The 16,600-nt window shown below is 38.4% G+C and overlaps 2 protein-coding genes across 3 annotated transcripts in view; both read left to right on the top strand.

Annotated features, from left to right (window-relative positions):
* Window positions 1-2,373: 2,373 nt before the first annotated feature.
* LOC145421818 (uncharacterized) lies at window positions 2,374-10,580 on the top strand. The gene is made up of 3 exons (XM_080292674.1): window positions 2,374-2,535; window positions 5,051-5,318; window positions 7,709-10,580. The coding sequence occupies exons 2-3, from the start codon at window positions 5,066-5,068 to the stop codon at window positions 8,701-8,703; spliced, it is 1,248 nt and encodes a 415-aa protein (XP_080148800.1). The 5' UTR covers window positions 2,374-2,535; window positions 5,051-5,065; the 3' UTR covers window positions 8,704-10,580.
* Window positions 10,581-13,524: 2,944 nt separating this feature from the next.
* The window catches only part of LOC113010748 (uncharacterized), a 4,902-nt gene continuing 1,826 nt past the window's right edge, over window positions 13,525-16,600 (top strand). Inside the window, exons 1-2 of one of the 2 annotated variants that reach the window (XM_026149956.2) lie at window positions 13,525-13,761; window positions 14,797-15,057. In XM_026149956.2, coding sequence (XP_026005741.2) covers window positions 14,817-15,057 — 241 coding nt within the window. In that variant the 5' untranslated portion in view covers window positions 13,525-13,761; window positions 14,797-14,816. Of the gene's footprint in view, window positions 13,950-14,796; window positions 15,058-16,600 lie in introns of both variants that reach the window. The other variant, XM_080292673.1, reaches the window with a different exon arrangement.

Genomic DNA, 16,600 nt, shown 5'->3' with positions numbered 1-16,600 from the left:
TTAAGGTGATCTGTGATGCGTGTGCCTCAGATATTTCTACTTCCTTTGACTCCATTCTCTCTCTGTGTATTCATAGCCTCAGTTTCCCTCCATTTCCTGTTGTGCTGTACAGCTTGTTCTGCCTGATTGGCTGTCTGTGTTTCCTCTTTGTATTCTGAGTAACCTTTAGTGCTTCCAGTTCTCCTTGTGTTTAGTTTATATATTAGTTTATATATTAGTCACATTTATGGACTTTTGATTTTAGTAAATGTATCACCCTAAATAAATGTGTCTTTTGGTTTTGTTTGTTAAACTCTGCACCTGGGTTCTCTCACTCCACACACTGTGACATGCTTACTAGAGAGGTGATTTTGTGTATTCCTTTCCTCCTATTTGTTTTCTATGTTTAGAGCAAAATTTCTAACATCTACCTCTTATCCAGTTCAGTCGTGAGTGGTTGTAGTAGGGGGTGAGGAGGAGCCTGGAGTCTATCCCAGAAGACCCAAAGCAAAAATTAATTAATCCGATCCAGATTGCTTGCAAAAGTTGGGACTTGAGTCCTTGTATTTTGTTATTCTTTGTTTATGTTAAGTTCATCTATTTTGCTTAAGCTCCTAAGTTGCTCAGCCTTTAGTTCTCTGTTCATTAGATCCACTCATGTCTTCTCCCGCTGTGTTTTAGTCTTCCTTGCCCTTCATGTGTTTCAAGTCTGCATGTCTTATGTTGTCAAGTTTGTGTTGTCATGTCTGTCTCATTATGTTTCCTGTTTTATTTTGAAGAGATCTTGTGTTTCTATGGTTACTGTGTTTAATTTTACTCTTCCCCTGTGGTGTCATTATGATTCATTTGTGTCAGCTGTTTCCTCTGGCGTCTCCACTTCCCCCGATCACCTCATGTTTGTATTTAAGTCCTCTGTCTCCCTTTGTTCATTGTTGCGTTGTCTGTGTTCCAGCCCTCATGTCATGTCAGGTTTCAGGACACTGTGCAGGTCATGTTGCTTGTTTGTGTATGAGTTCATAGTTCCTTCATGTTCCTGCACAAAGTCCTGTTCATAGTCTTCACAGTCTCTTTGTCATTGCCTTCCTAGCTTTCATAGTCTCAGTATTCAGCTTGCCCAGTTTAGCTTTGCCTCTGTGCTTTGCCCTTGTTTTGTTGACCTGATTATAAGCTGTAATAAAAGGCTCGCCTATTGTTCAAGTTAGTTTGGTTTCCTCGCCTGTGTCTGCACCTGGGTCCCCACTCACCAACACATGGTCTGCCACTGTAAACCGTGACAGTAAAAGCATTTTGATCATTTTAATGCTCTTCATCTGGATTTAGAGTGCCTATATACATGCAGGGCCCTCATGCAACAAGAAGCAGATGTTATTATTATTATTGTGGCCATAGTTCAGCTGTGGCTTTAAGGTCTGCTGTTGAAAACTGAAAAATACAACTAGCATTTACATGTGCATGCCACTTTGACAGTTGATTCTTTTCATGAGTGGTCAGACACTGTGTTGCTGTGAACTATGAGATGATATTATCTGTTTTCCTTTCATAAAGGTGGATTCACTGTATCCTCTGCTAAATGACGTTATAAAGCAATCAGTGAAGCAGCTTTCTTAATACCTAGAGATGAGCTCTTATTACAGCTCCCACACAGATACTTGTCATGTCACTCAGTTAGGAACCTTCCTAAATGAAAGTGACTATTCAGCTACACCCCAGAGTTATGCAGATGGCCAGAAGGTCCACAAAATAGTAAATGAGACTTTGATTTTGACATAACAGACCTACAGGCAATGTAAAGCTTAGGTGACTGAAGGCGGTTGTCTGTTTATACTACAGAAAGAAAGAAATTCAGGCTAGAGTCCAATCAGATTTACTTATATAGTACTGAAAACACAGGAGCATCAGTAGGGTTTCTGTAGATACCAACACACAGAAGGGCCTGAGTCACCACACCCTGAGGGGCAATTAAAAGAGCTAAGGATGGACTGTACTGAATCATCAAAGAAAACATAACAGTGTTGTGCCAGAAGCAGTGGGAGAATGAAGGAGTGCCATTACTTCTCATTATAAATGACCGTTTTGATACAGAAAATCTGTTATGTGTAAAAACAAGCAGGAGGAGGGATGAGGTGAATTTGACCAGGTTCTCGCTGGCATTACAGGTTTCAGAAAGAAACCTCATGCATGCGGAACTGTCAGGGATGACATCACAGTCTATTCTTTAATCAACACTGAACTGGGATCACTGGAGAAGTGTAAATTCTGTATCCAGGTTTCTGCAAAAGACTATGTAATGACTTCGTTCTGGTTGAAATTGTAAGAATGACCAGAGGAGGGCAGCAGTGCGACTTCGATGCGCGTGGTTTACCGGAAGACGAAACAGAACGGAAATGACGTGACTTTTATTACTCAACAATATATTTAGTTCGCTGTGTGAGAGTTTATCTGCTGCTGCTGAGGAAATCCTGCCAGCTTAACAAACGAAATATGAGGAGGAGGTCAGCCGTGAGCTCAGACTGCTGCAGAACAACCGGAAACCCGAGATAAAGTCACACAAAGCAGGTTTGTGAAACTGTGACGGTCTCATTGAACTGACACTCTGATCTGAGCGCAGCTTGTATGCTAACAGACTAAAATCAGGGAGCAGCTAATCACACAAGTGCTTCTGTCTTTTTAAAAGGTAAACGTTTAACACTAAACATCCAGAGAGACACAGCAGAAAGTGACTTTACTAAAACATCGCAGTGAAAACCTTCGTGCTTGCGGACTCCATGCGGTGTGTGTGCAGGCCGGTGTACTGCATTCACGGCCAAACAGTGAAACAGAAGCAGCATTCAGGACCCGTTAACAGAAAACCAGAATGTAAACGCAGGTGTTCCGGGTTAGCTGGTTTTTACCTGAACTAGATTGGTTTAGTTATTCCAGTCCGTGTTTCGGATTACATCCGTGGATTCATCAATTTCTGCGAGTATATCACGTGATTTAACTAGATTAAAGACCCCGCGAGGAGAGGGGGGCTCTTATGGTAGTTGGCAGTATGGCTGCAGAGGGATCACCAGTTTATTTCTTGATGACTAAAATCACTAGTTTTCTGAATGAAGTTCTCAATACCTTGAACTCGTTTATACTTTTTACAATAAATTAGAACAGCAGTGTCCGTGTTTATATATTCCCCTTGATGTTTGATTATTTAAGATGATCATTTGTTTTTCGCAGTAATCATCGATTATTTTAAGACAATCACCACTAAAACATCTCCATGATGGCATCTTAAGTGGCTGACATTCAGTTATTTTTTTTGTAATTCTCTCTTTAAAGGGTACAGTTACATTTAAAGAAACACTGATCCGCTCAGAGCTGTAAACTGACTGCAGCACACGTTTCACACTGAACAGCTTGCTGGAAACAGATTATTCCAATGTGGTTCATTAATTAACATGATTTTTGGTCTGTTTCTATCATGAGACCTTCTGTGACTGCTGGACGCTGTGTAAACACAAGCGTCCAGCAGTCTAAGCTAGTGAAAAACACAGTTGCTAATTATATACAAAATAAAGTGATGTTTTGTTTTATTGAGCAGGAAGCCGCCTGTGTTAAACTGAGCAGGAGACCATCTGAATTAAGGAGTTGGCTAATTAGGCCCAGTCTTTTATCAACCAAGCTTTTGAACAGGATGTATTAAGTAAACTCGAGACTCCGTTGGGCTGCTTAGTGGTATCAGAAAGAGAATGTTAGCTTGTGGTCACAGAAACAGGTTTGAGTCTTGTCAGAGTTTTCATTATTTGATCTTTTTATTTTAACTTACAAATATTTTATTTTAAAGTTGGTTTCTTCAATGTAGAAGTCTGAGCACTCTTCACTGCACTGCACCGCATACGCTCCTTTACAAAACAACATGGTGCATGCGGTGCAGTGCAGCAGCCAAATGCATGGCACAGCATAGAAGAGCCACATTGACAAGACAAGACTTGGGTGTACATCAGCATCTAAAGGTCAAAGGTCGCTCTTTCGAGGATTCCATTGTTGCCATCCTTGAACAGAGGGGGTGGCTTACGACATCAACCGTCTGCACCTACAATACAGTTTTAAGATCACTTCAGGCACCTCAGGGCCCACTCACATCTTGCATCAGTTGATCTCAAAAGGCCATAATGGGGTGAGGGCAGATCTTACAATGGTTTTAAATGAAAATTCTGCTGATAATGACCTACGCCCTTTTTCACATAATCAATAGTGGGTCAAGTTCCTAAGGGACACCTCCCACTAGAGTTGAAATACCCGGGTTTCTTCACCATTAGGTTTTAGAACTAGAGAAGCTTGTCGGATAAAAGAAATGTAAACAAGTCTGGTCACTGTGAGGTAACGTTTAATGGTGTTAAATGTCACCTCTTTTAATTTGTTGGTCAGTAAGAACTTTCTGGGTAAAATAATTTTTTTTTTTTTGTTTCTGATTATTCTGTTGATGCTTTGTTGCTGATTAAAGACACAGTCGTGGGAGAGCCGGGATCAAAGGGTGGTGTGATGTAGTTTCCATCTGTGCTGCAAATACTAAATGTCTCACTGCACAATCTGGACTTGCATCGCAAACATTTGCATATTATTTTGGTATCACATGTTTGGTAAAAGGACAAATTCTGAATATGAAAGCAGGCAACCATCTGAATTAAAGAGTTGGCTAATTAGGCCTAGTCCTTTATCGAACAAGCTTTTGATTAAAAAAAAAAGTGTCATTGTTGATTTAAATGTAATTTTTATGGTTGAAAGTTTGTTTGGATGTAAGTAACCAGTGTAATAGTATCTGTTTGTGAAAAAGCAAAAGCTTCTGGGGAATTTTTGATATTCTGAAGTTGTTCCTTAATAGAAACAGTCAGTCTGCCCCAGGGCAGCTGTGGCTACAACTGTAGCTGCCTCCACCAGTGTGTGAATGTGAGAGTGACTGAATAGTGGAATTGTAAAGCGCTATATAAATGCAATCCATCATTATTATTATTATTAAATTTGCTGGAATGTATTTGCTCAGATATGTTGTCCTGTCATCACATTAGTAACTTTTTCTTGTGTCACTTTGTTCATCAAGACATCCCACAGCAACATGAAGTCTAAGGACAAAGAAGTTTGTGATGATCAGCAGGTCTGTAACCAGGAGAGGAGCTCCAGTGTGGACCAGGAGAATCCTGATCTTCCACCGATTAAAGAGGAACAGGAGGAACTCTGCATCGCTCAGGCAGGAGAGCAGCTTGTAGTGAAACAGGAGGCCGATGGCATCATTTTCTGGACCGGGGAAGAGCGCCTCAGGCTGCTGGATGTCATCTGGAGTCCTGAAAGAAATTTATTACACAGATCAGGTATGCAGCTGTGCTGTAGAGATCTCTCTCTCTCTCTCACACACACACACACACACACACACACACACACACACACACACACACACACACACACACACACACACACACAGGAACTGTCATGGTGAAACACCACAAACCTGAAGAAAGCACCAACAAACTATAAAGAGTGCAGATGAAAATTAGCCTGTATAGCTAAATTTGGCATATTCATTAATATGCACTCTCTTTTAAATAAAATGAATATAAACATGATAAGTATATGACCAAAACAAGTGGAAGTGATGCTTCAACAAATCCAAGTAAACAAACTGGGATGTCAGTCATTTGCAAGTATGACTGCTTGCGAAAAGAGCTCACAAAGGCACCAGGAGACAAAAATAAAATGCTACAGAATACTACCTCAGTAAAAACATAAATTTTCAACATCTCCTCTAAATGTCGGCATATTTGTGGAAATGAGCTTGTTCCAGTGGGTTTCTAGGCTCAGCCCAGAAGGACCTCTGTAATTTGAGACGGACTCTGAGTGAACTTACTTTTCTTCAAAGGATCCAGCTGAGGTGGTACAAAAAAAATCAGTTAAAGTGGCAGCTGTAGTATTAGAAAAGACATTGGCAATGATCCTACGCAAGCAGCTGTTGTCTACTCATATGGAAAAGGTCATTAAACAATTTGGAGTCCATCATTCTACAATGAGAAAGATTAGTCACAAGTGGAAAACATTCAAGGTAGCTGCCATTCTTTCCAGTTATTGATAGCCTAGCAAATACATCTCAATGGTCAATGAAATTGCAAGAAATTCAAGAGATGCATCCCAGACTGTAAAGGCCTTAGTTGGCATGTTAAAGTTCATGACAGTACAATTAGTAAAAGACTAAAAAAAATTGGGGTTGTTTGGAAGAGTTGCCAGGAGAAAAGCTAATCTCGCCCCCAAAAAGAACATGGCAGCATGGCTTAGGTTTGCAGTGTTCAATCTGAATAAACCACAAGATGTCTAGAGCAATGTCCTTTGGACAGAATAGGGGAAAGAAGTGGAGGGGTTTGCTATAATACACAGCACCATATTTTACAAAAGCCCTCATACCACTTCTTTTGCACAGTAGTGGATGGGTGATGATTTGGGCTTGTTTTCCAGCTACAGGACCATAACAAAGTATTGTACAGGGTGGGCCATTTATGTGGATACACCGTAATAACATGGGAATGGTTGGTGATATTAAAGTCCTGTTTGTGGCACATTAGTATATGTGAGGGGGCAAACTCCTCACGATGGGTGGTGGCCATTTAGAAGTCGGCCATCTTGGATACAACTTTTGTTTTTTCAATAGGAAGAGGGCCATGTGACACATCAAACTTATTGGTAATGTCACAAGAAAAACAATGGCCCACCCTGTAGAGTCAAATTTGAAACGGTCTTTCTAATTAATAAAATTTGGAGGAGAATGAATCGTATAACAGGACAATGATCCCAATCACACCACCAAATCTACAACAGAATGGCTGAAAAGAAAACGGTCACAGTGTTGCAATGGCCCAGACCCAATGTTATTAAAATGTTGTGGTAGGACCTTGAGGGAGCGCATACAAGCAAAGCCTGTAAGTCTCAGTGAACTGAAGTACTGCTGTAAAGACGAGTGGGCCAATGATATGAAAGACTGAGGCCTTTATAGAGAATCCTGATTTAGATCTTTAATATGGCATTTTACTTTTCCCATTAACTGTGCTCCTAGTACTGCGATTACTGTTTCGTCTTTGAATTTATCTAGCCAAGACACTCTGGCCCCAGAGTATTTATACACTTGAAAACTAGACTAGATAATGTAGGTATGCTAATGTCGCTATACAGTGTCAAACTAAGTTAAAACATTCAGATTAGCCATAACTACTATGACATTTTCTTTACATGCTTATCAAATTTGAGATGTGAGTCTAAAATTGTCAGCGGACAAAGTGTTTAGTGTCTGAAACCAGCAAAGATCAACTAGTTTTCCTTGTGAAAAGGGGGCAATGAAAGGCTGCTGAGTAATTTTTAATGAACATTTAATTAATTCTGCATTTTATCCTGTTGTAGAAAACTTTATGAAACAAATATTTTGTAAAGCTTCTGTTTTGGAATAATTGTAAAATTTTGAATGTTCTGCAATCTGCAAAAACACACATCTTTAACCTCCAGTCCAGAAAATGCCAAAGAAGCTATAGAGGTGGTCACACGTAAAGATGATCAGTTAATAAAGTTTTTATTATCTGAGACTGTATCTGCTTAATTTAAGACCTGCTAACAACATTTTATTTTAATTTAATATGTAATTCTGGGTTTTTTTGTACCATGACTGCAACTGCTCCGAATCCAGACATCCAGAACCAAAGATGTGTTTTCATATTTGTCCCTTCAGACCTCCCACAACAACACGACTGTAAGGAAGAAGAGGGTCTGCATGACCATCAGGTGTGTAACCAGGAGAGGTATTCCAGCCTGGGCCAGGAGCACCCAGAGCCGCAACACATTAAAGAGGAACCGGAGGAATTGTGCATCAGTCAGGAGGGAGAGCAGTTTGCACTGAAGCAGGAGAGTGATACCTTTATGGTGACTCAGACTTATGAGCAGTGTAGGCCAGAACCAAAGCGTGAGCAGTTTCTCTCTCATAACTTACCTGAACCACAGAGGCGAGATGTGGAAGAAGGCAGGCATGTGGATTTGGGATCAACTAGAAGAGCAGAGCCGATAAAGAGGAAACCTCGCGGTGAGGGAGCAGATGAGTCTCCCGGCTCAGAGGGCCAGTATACAACAAACACATTCAAAAAGTGTTTAAAATGTGAAACTTGTGGAAAAGTCTTTCATTTTAAATCTGGACTAAATGAACACCAGAGAGTTCACACAGGTGAGAAGCCTTATTGTTGTAGTGTCTGTGGAAACAAATTTAGTTTCTCATCTGCATTCAAAGTTCACATGAGAATTCACACTGGTGAGAAACCGTATTCTTGCAGTACTTGTGGGAAACGTTTTAGAGATTTAAAATCGTTCAAAACTCACACTAGAATTCACACAGGTGAAAAGCCATATTCTTGTAGCATCTGTGGAAAAACATTCAGGGACTTATCAGGATTCCGAAAACACACACGAATTCACACAGGTGAGAAGCCATATGTTTGCACCATATGTGAGAGAAGCTTCAGTCAAATGATACACTTGAAAACTCACATGAAAATTCACACAGGTGAGAAGCCATTATCGTCTGGCCCCCGTGGCAAAAGATATAGATACTCATTTGGATTGAAAGCACAGATGAGAATTCACACGGGCGAGAAGTCACATTTTTGTAGCACATGTGGGAAAACATTCAAGCAGAAAACGCAGTTAAAAAGACACATGAGAAATCATACTGGTTGAAAATGTCATCCTTTAGATTTTTAGCACTGTGTTCATAGCACAGCCTGCACCGGTGAGACGCCAAATCAGTGCAACACCTGTGAGGAAAAAATGATCTCATATATTCTAATACTGGCTTACTCTTTTAGGAATTGTAGGGAAAGCCTTTTGTTTGTTTGTTTTTAAATCTAGAAATGATATTTTTAGCCTGTAGAGATAATACACAAAAATTAATTGTAGAATTATGTCCTTAAAGTTGATTCACTAAATAGCTTTGTTGTTTTAAAAAGAAAAAAAGCTTAAACAAATGTTCATTTTTGTTTAGTTTTGTTTTTCATAGTAAAGATTTGATTCTTTGAGGGTTTTTTCCAGTTTTTCTTCTGTATTGTATCATTTTTATTTATTTATTTTTTTAAATGGCTAACCTGTATTTCATTACAAATGGCTTGACGGCAGGAGGTGTGTATAATGTCTCTGGGCTGGTAAATAAATATGTACGCTTATGGAAGTTGTAGTGCAGTATTGACAAGCAACATGATTTGTAACATGGCACCTGATTGTCAAATGAAATTTCGGTCCTTCACATGGTTTGACAAAAACATGACTCTTAAAGTTAATATGAGTTTATCCAGACATTCTAAGCAAAGCATGGTGCGGTTGGTGAATGGACTCGATCATTTACTCCAGCTGAGGATGGAGGGCAACTAAGAAACGTCAAACGGCTTACAACAACATAGGAGTCCATCTGTTATAATGTGTATATCTACGCTTATGCGCAGTAAGTAAATTATGCGTACTTATTGATGCTGTAAACTAAAAAGCTGCCCGGCTAAGCAACAGATCAAGGAAAAGCTCCACTAGCAAGAGACGGACGAGACTTTCAGGTCACTGAATGTGTTGTGGTGTTTATTGTGTTCTTAGCGATGTGCTTAGTATGTTATTTATCTTTAAAGTTTAAAGATTTCATGAAACACTTCTGGTGACGAGACATTTGCGTAGTGTAGCTGCAGGTTTACAGTTAAACTGCATGAAAGTGTAATGGTAAAAGATGTTTAATATGTTTATATGGTTTGTCATTGCTTTTGGTCTTCAAATAAGCACTTTTGTCATATTTAGCCTGATGATTAGCATATGATATGACCAGTTGTCTTATATTAAATAACTTTCCTCTGCAGTGCTTTAAAGTTTCATCCACTGAAATAATCAAGTGGTTATAAAATTAACTTTTTACGACAACGAGGACTTAAATGTTTCTTTCACTGAGATTAACTGTTTGTAAAGGATTTTCGTTTGTATGCAAATATACACATTCTGTATTTTTCATATGAAAGAAACTATACTGTGGTGGGGCTTGCTAATTTCTTGTTTTTGATTTATGTATGTTATGTTTTGTTTTACTTCATATGTTTATATGTTTCATATGTTGTTTGTTTAATTTAAGACAAAAAAAATTTAAATGAATGAGAGGTAAAACTTGAGGGGGTAGGGACAAATAAGTAAATACTTCAGCCTACTCCTTTTCAAACAAATAATGGAATGATATTTTGTAATGATTGTGAAGGCACATGTTTGAAATGTTTGAAATAAAAATGAACTGAACTGAACTGAAATTGTCTTTAATATTTTGTTAATTTTGGGGGGGGGGGTTGTGCTTTAGTCTTGGAGTTTTGTTATTGTTTAAAACATTTTTGTTATTTTTATGCTTTTGTTTTATTGTAATCATTACTTGAGTTTCTTTTTCTTCTTTGTGTTCCAGCTAATTTTTTTTAAAATATAGTTCTTTTTTTGTTTTTGTTTTTTCCCCCCCCCTAGCCTTCCGCTATGGGTTTCTATCAAGTTTCAGTGTGTTTCATTTTGAAAGCTGGTTGCTGACCTAATTAAATGTTAGGTTTTTGTTACTCCTGCCTGTTTTTTGAGTCCTGCATTTGGGTTGGTTTTCCTACAAAACATTTTTAATGTTTTAAGGTTGGATATTATATTTTATCAATGGTACTTTGAAGGAGAAACAGGCTCATTCTCAGCTCTGTATTTATATTCTTGATGTTTACTAGAGGCCATGATTCTCTGCTATTTTACACTAGGCCTTAATGCAACGCCTGCATTAATAATCAAATGCGAGCCGTTTCAAGTCCTCTCATTGACATTATACCTGACACACAACACATACACAACCGCACCATATCTAAAATTAATCATTTTGTGGGCTGGCTCCAGTAGATTTGAAATAAAGGTATGCAAGAGGATATGGAAGACTGGGACTACATCCCCCTCACTGGAAAAACAAGGGTTGTCATCATTGGACCTTAATGCTCAGTTACACTGAGATGAGATTCTGCATCAGTGGCAGTCCCATATCTCCACAGGCTGAGACCAAACTCTGCTCCAATATGACAACACTCACCCCCACAGTCCGGGGTTTATCAGAGACTACCCCCAGAATCTGAGAGAAGGGAGGATGAAGTGGCCTGCCTGTAGTCCAGACCTCAATCCCACCGAACACTCATGGGATTGACTTGATGTGTAGTTCGTGCCAGAATGAGTAGCATGGCCACAGTGGCTGACCAGCAACACATGCTGGGTGATGAATGGGATGCCATCCCACAGCACTGTGTGACCAGCATGAGGAGGAGATGCCATGCTCTATATGGTTCTTCCACATGCTACTGAGGCCTCTGTTTGTTAAATCAATGAACTGTTAAATTGCCAGACAACCATCCAGTCAAATCTAATGAACAAGACCAATCAAGAGTCAGTAGCAGAAAAAGCTTTTTGGCATTGGCAGATTGAAAAACTTATTTAAAAGTTGTTTTATGGCAAATGTGTCCTCCATTTCCTGAGATTTGAACGAAACACCAAGTGTATCCTTTGTGGCCCACTATCCCAAGAGTCATTGCTGACCAAGGCGAAAAATGTTAACCTAAAAGTACAGTTACTTTTATCTGTTTGGTAGACCAAATATTTGCATTAAAATGACAAATTAATGATATAAAACTATAATATTTATGATTATAATCAATGAAGAGATATTTACTTTAAAAAACTAAAGAAAAAATAAAACCCTGAACCCTGAACAAGGTCTTTTACTCATTATTTCAGGATCTCCCTCTGATCGAGAAAATTTGAAACTAATCTGCGAGAAACTGCTGAAGCAGTTTTCCTTCTGAAACAAAATTCAGATTTAAGCTTTTTCTGTGAAATTTCAGCTTTCATCACTAAAAGAGCTTCATTACCGAGAAATGAGACATTTATTTTAGTTGTTGATCACTACATTACTTGTAAAATTGGATAACTGTTGGGGTTTTTTTTGTTTGTTTTTCTTTTGGGGGGGCGGATGCTTGAATGCAGCATCAGTGTTACAGGTTGTGACTCCTGTGAACAAACTGACACAGTGTGATATTACACATATTTAAATCTGTCTTTACTGATGATGTTGAAGCTGCTGAAGGCTCAGTGAAGTCTTGTCTTCCTGCAGGTTAACAAGTGAACTCTGTAACTGATGCACAACACAAGAGGGCGCCTTCATCCTGCTAACAGGGATGTAGAGGAGGTTAAAGCACCTCAGCTCAGGTTGTGCACTGTTTTACATCATATTACATATTATTAGGCTAATTAAACCCTTTATAATATTGTGTCATAGATCATGGTAAACTGGATCAATAAATCATTACTTTCACAATTATTAGGTAATTCAAACTAAATCACTGACAACTACAAGCCCAGCTTTACTCGTAGAAAAATTCTGAAAACAGCAAATTTGGAAAAACTGATGATGGATCAAATAACCAAACTTAGGGTGAGACTTAAGGGTGAAGCTATTCATTCTGCTGAACAAGAAAAAGCAGAATCAGGGGGGTTTCTGTTTGAATCGGGGAGAATGAGTGTTGTGTGTTAGCAGTCAAAATGGTATTAATGAGATGTATTTGGCATATTAAATCCAAAAGCTTATTAAGAATAAACATCAGAACTTCTGAATTCAGATGCATCATCAAAGAAAGCACAACTCATATGTGGCAGAATATGTGGGAGAATGAAATGAAGGGGGCAGTTACTTTTCACTGCAAAACAATGTTAAGATACAGAAAAATGAGCACACACATGCTGAATAAAAATGCACATGTGGAACAGCAGAAACTGTTAAGCATGCTTTTATGGTCTGCTCCAACTATTCTACAGAAAGAAACCTGAAGCTTGAGGAATTGCCACTGGTGGGCATTAAATAATAAATATAATAAATTCTACAGTCAGTTTTCTGCAAAATACCAGACTTTATGAGGTACCTTACGCCAAGCGTGGCGGTGTTACAATAAAAAAGTGATTGTCTGCCAAAAACTGATTTTTGCCAAAACCTGATTGCTCATATTTAAACTGCTATGAATAACTTGTTGGTCTATAATGTGTGAAACATATGTCAAATATATCCCTCATTAATGATATCAAGCCAGCTTGAGCCACAAACAACATTCCTGTAACAAGGTAGAAGCTGCAATCAGTTTTTGGCAGTGACTTTTATATATCCTTTATTTATGCAGTTAAAAAATGTTGACATTAAAATGTCTTTTTAAAGAGTAATCAGGCCAAGAGGACAGGAGAAATTGCAACAAATGTAACAATAGTTCTGTAAGCATTTTTTAAGTGGACAAAAAGAACCGGATTGGTTATAATGTAAGTACAATAAATCAGAGTTATAGAGATACTAAATGGGTAATTTTTAAATTTTATATATATTTCCTTTGTAAACCCTGTTCACCCAAGTCTATTTAACAACATACACAAAGATACACATAAAAAACACACAGGGAAACATTTTTGGCACAACATCGGACCCTTCAAAAGAAGAAGGAAGTGACGTAACGGTTACGCTTACTCAAGGCGGAAGTTACCTTCACATGTTCGTTTAACTGCAAACTTTTGTTCGCTAGTTTACTAGCGAAATATTTACGTTTTGAAGCAAGAACGACAGTTTCCTGGAGAGCCGAACTGTTGGTATAGAAGAAATCTGCTCAGAGATACGACACGAAACCTGTCAGCGCAGACTGGTGGATATCAGCTGGAAAGCTGAAATAAAATTACACACGACAGGTGTGTAAGGCTGTGGTGCTCTCAGGGAAGTAGCACCGAAATCAGAGGTCTGATTTAGGACTGCGGTTAAGTGAGCATTCAGCCGACAATTCTTTCTTGCGCTTCTACCCAGGGTTTTATGGTAGTGCGTCTTTTTTTTCTTTCTTGCTGATTTCGGTGGTTGCGGCCCGTGAAAGGACCAATTTACAGTAAATGTTTTTCCTGTTTGGCTATCAGGTTGTTTTATGATATTGTGCATCTCAAAATGGAGTGAGTGAAAAAGAGAAAGCGGGAGAAGTGTGTGAGAGAGACTGGTTTCAGTTTTAAGGTTTCAGTTATTTCATTTTAAAGGTAATCCAAACTGCTTTCATGCTCATTTTCACTTTACATTACTACATTACTGAGAGTCTTATCGAGAGGGAAAATCAAGCATAAGTAATATTTTTGTGAGAATGAAAGACAATTTTGATGAAAGTGAGCAAAGTCAATCGTATCATTACAACGTTTTAAAAAGTCCTTAAATGCTGACATGAAATTCTCAAAAGATTCCTCTTCTGGGTCCACTAGAGTACACAAAGTTTCACCTGGAGTTGCTCTAATATTCCTGAGTAATACTAAACTCCCTACTAGATCACTCTGGTAGGGAGTATAATTCATGTCTTTGAAATATATTAAGGTTCATTGTTGTTTTTAAATAATTGTCTAAAATAACTGAAGCTTTAATATATATGTATACCCGCTGGATTTCTTTCACATGGCAGCACCAGAGTCCACATTGGTTTGCTCTGCTTCTGTTTTCAAATCTGAGAGTATTTATGTAGAAATCATGACAAAGAGCTGCCTCTGACTATCTTGGCCACGTCTCCCTTGAAAAAGAGGTTTTTAATCTCAATGGGATCTTCCTGGTTAAATAAATTTTAAAAAATAAAATAAAAGAGATATAAATGGGATAAAGTGAAACAGCTTTTAAAGTAGAGCCTCCAGCAAAACTCAAAGGGCGAAGCTGGCAGCGGCTACCTGAACGTTTTATATTCTGAACTTTGTTCCTTTGTTTAGTCAAGATTTCCAACAACAACATGAAATGTAAAGAAGAGGAGGGTTTGGATGACCAGCAGGCCTATAAGCAAGAGAGGAACTCCAGCGTGGACCAGGAGGACCCGAAGATTAAAGAGGAAGAGGAGGAACCCTGCATCAATCAGGAGGAAGAGCATCTTGTACTGAAGCAAGACGCTGAGGGCATTATTGTCTGGACCGGGGAAGAGCGACGCAAACTACTGGATACCATCTGGAAACCTGAAATGAAGTTACACAGAATAGGTATGTAAAGCTGTAATGATCTTAATAAAGTTTGACTTATGTATTCTAATCAGAGATGAAAGTTGCTTTTATTTTAAAATACACAGGGCCAGCTGCAATATGTAGCATGCAACTTCTTTTTTAACTGTTTAACATTAGACCTATACTGCATGCCACAACATTTAAATGATTAAAACTAAAGAGTGTGTTGCTTGAGAAGACAGACAATGTTTTGAGAGTCTAATTAATGTTACAACCTGAAAATGAGCTTAGAAAGAAGTTAATTGTAGATTGTGTCAAAAGTAAACATAGTGAAAACCATGTACACATATTCACGGCAGCAGAAGATATCAGATTATAATGAATATGTATTTACCTTTTAAGGTTACCTGCCTAGTTTTGCCATTTTCCAAAAAGGTGTTTTCTCAAATTCCTGAAGGTCCTGGTTAACAGCTAATCATTGATTGGTGGGAATTAAAATTCTCCTGTTACATTCTGACTTCTGAAATTGAAGTGATTGTTTTACTAGAGAACGACACTTCACTGTGTTGGAGCCACAGAAACACTGTGTTCTTCCTGCTTTTACAGCTGTGTTAGTGATGCTTCTTCTTCTTCCTGGTGACAGATACTAACGCGTTAGTGAAAAATGCTCCATCCATAAAGAGATGATCGGGTACTGATCTTTTTTGTCATCTGCAGAAGGTTTTATTTACGCCCAAAATGTAATTGACTGAAATGCTTGTGGAAAACATAACTATCTTTGCCACACACAAACAGATTCACTCAACGTGTTGTGTTGTGAGTCTGCAGCTGTACATGCAGGCAGGCTGATAAACAAAAAGGAGAAGGAGGTCTGATATCATATAAACTCACTTCAGTTATCACTGAGAGGAACAGGTAACACATACACATTTACGCATTTACGCAGGTCACCCCTCAAAAAAAAGGAGTCAACAGTCACCTGACGTCATAAAAAGTGAGACAACAGAGGAAATAGAATAGAATAATCCTTTAATTATCCCTCAAGGGGAAATTTGGTTGTAACAGCAGAATAATATCTGGTGTGTTGACTTGGCAGGGATGATGAATGAGAAAACTTGAGAAATTAGAAGCACAGTAAGATGCCACCTGATACCTGACTTTTGTGATTTTCTTCACATGCATTTTGCATTTTTATCATTGATGCATGCATCTCTCATCCAGTTAAACGATGCCTCAGCAGCACGGAAATATACAAAATTGCATATTAACTACTGCTTGGTTAAGATAAGTGTGGTTAAATATTTATATTCTGTTTACTAAAACACGAAATTACTAAATTTAAATTAAGTTAATCATATCAGAAGAGTGTTTTTCATTGTGCTTGGAGGTATGGGAAAACGTTTCCCATTGTAGTTTACCACAAGAGAACACAAGCCAGAGCAAAACAACACTGCCCTTACATGCCTTATAACTGTACCAAAACCAGATGTCCACTACTAAATTAATTTGAAAGAAAATGCATATATGCATTATGTGGTGTTATATATGCATGTGTATATATATAACACCACAAATGTCCACA

The sequence above is a fragment of the Astatotilapia calliptera genome, chromosome 18 (genome assembly GCF_964374335.1).
Source record: "Astatotilapia calliptera chromosome 18, fAstCal68.1, whole genome shotgun sequence".
Taxonomy (NCBI): Eukaryota; Metazoa; Chordata; class Actinopteri; order Cichliformes; family Cichlidae; genus Astatotilapia; species Astatotilapia calliptera.
This window is presented reverse-complemented; position numbering and strand designations above follow the sequence as displayed.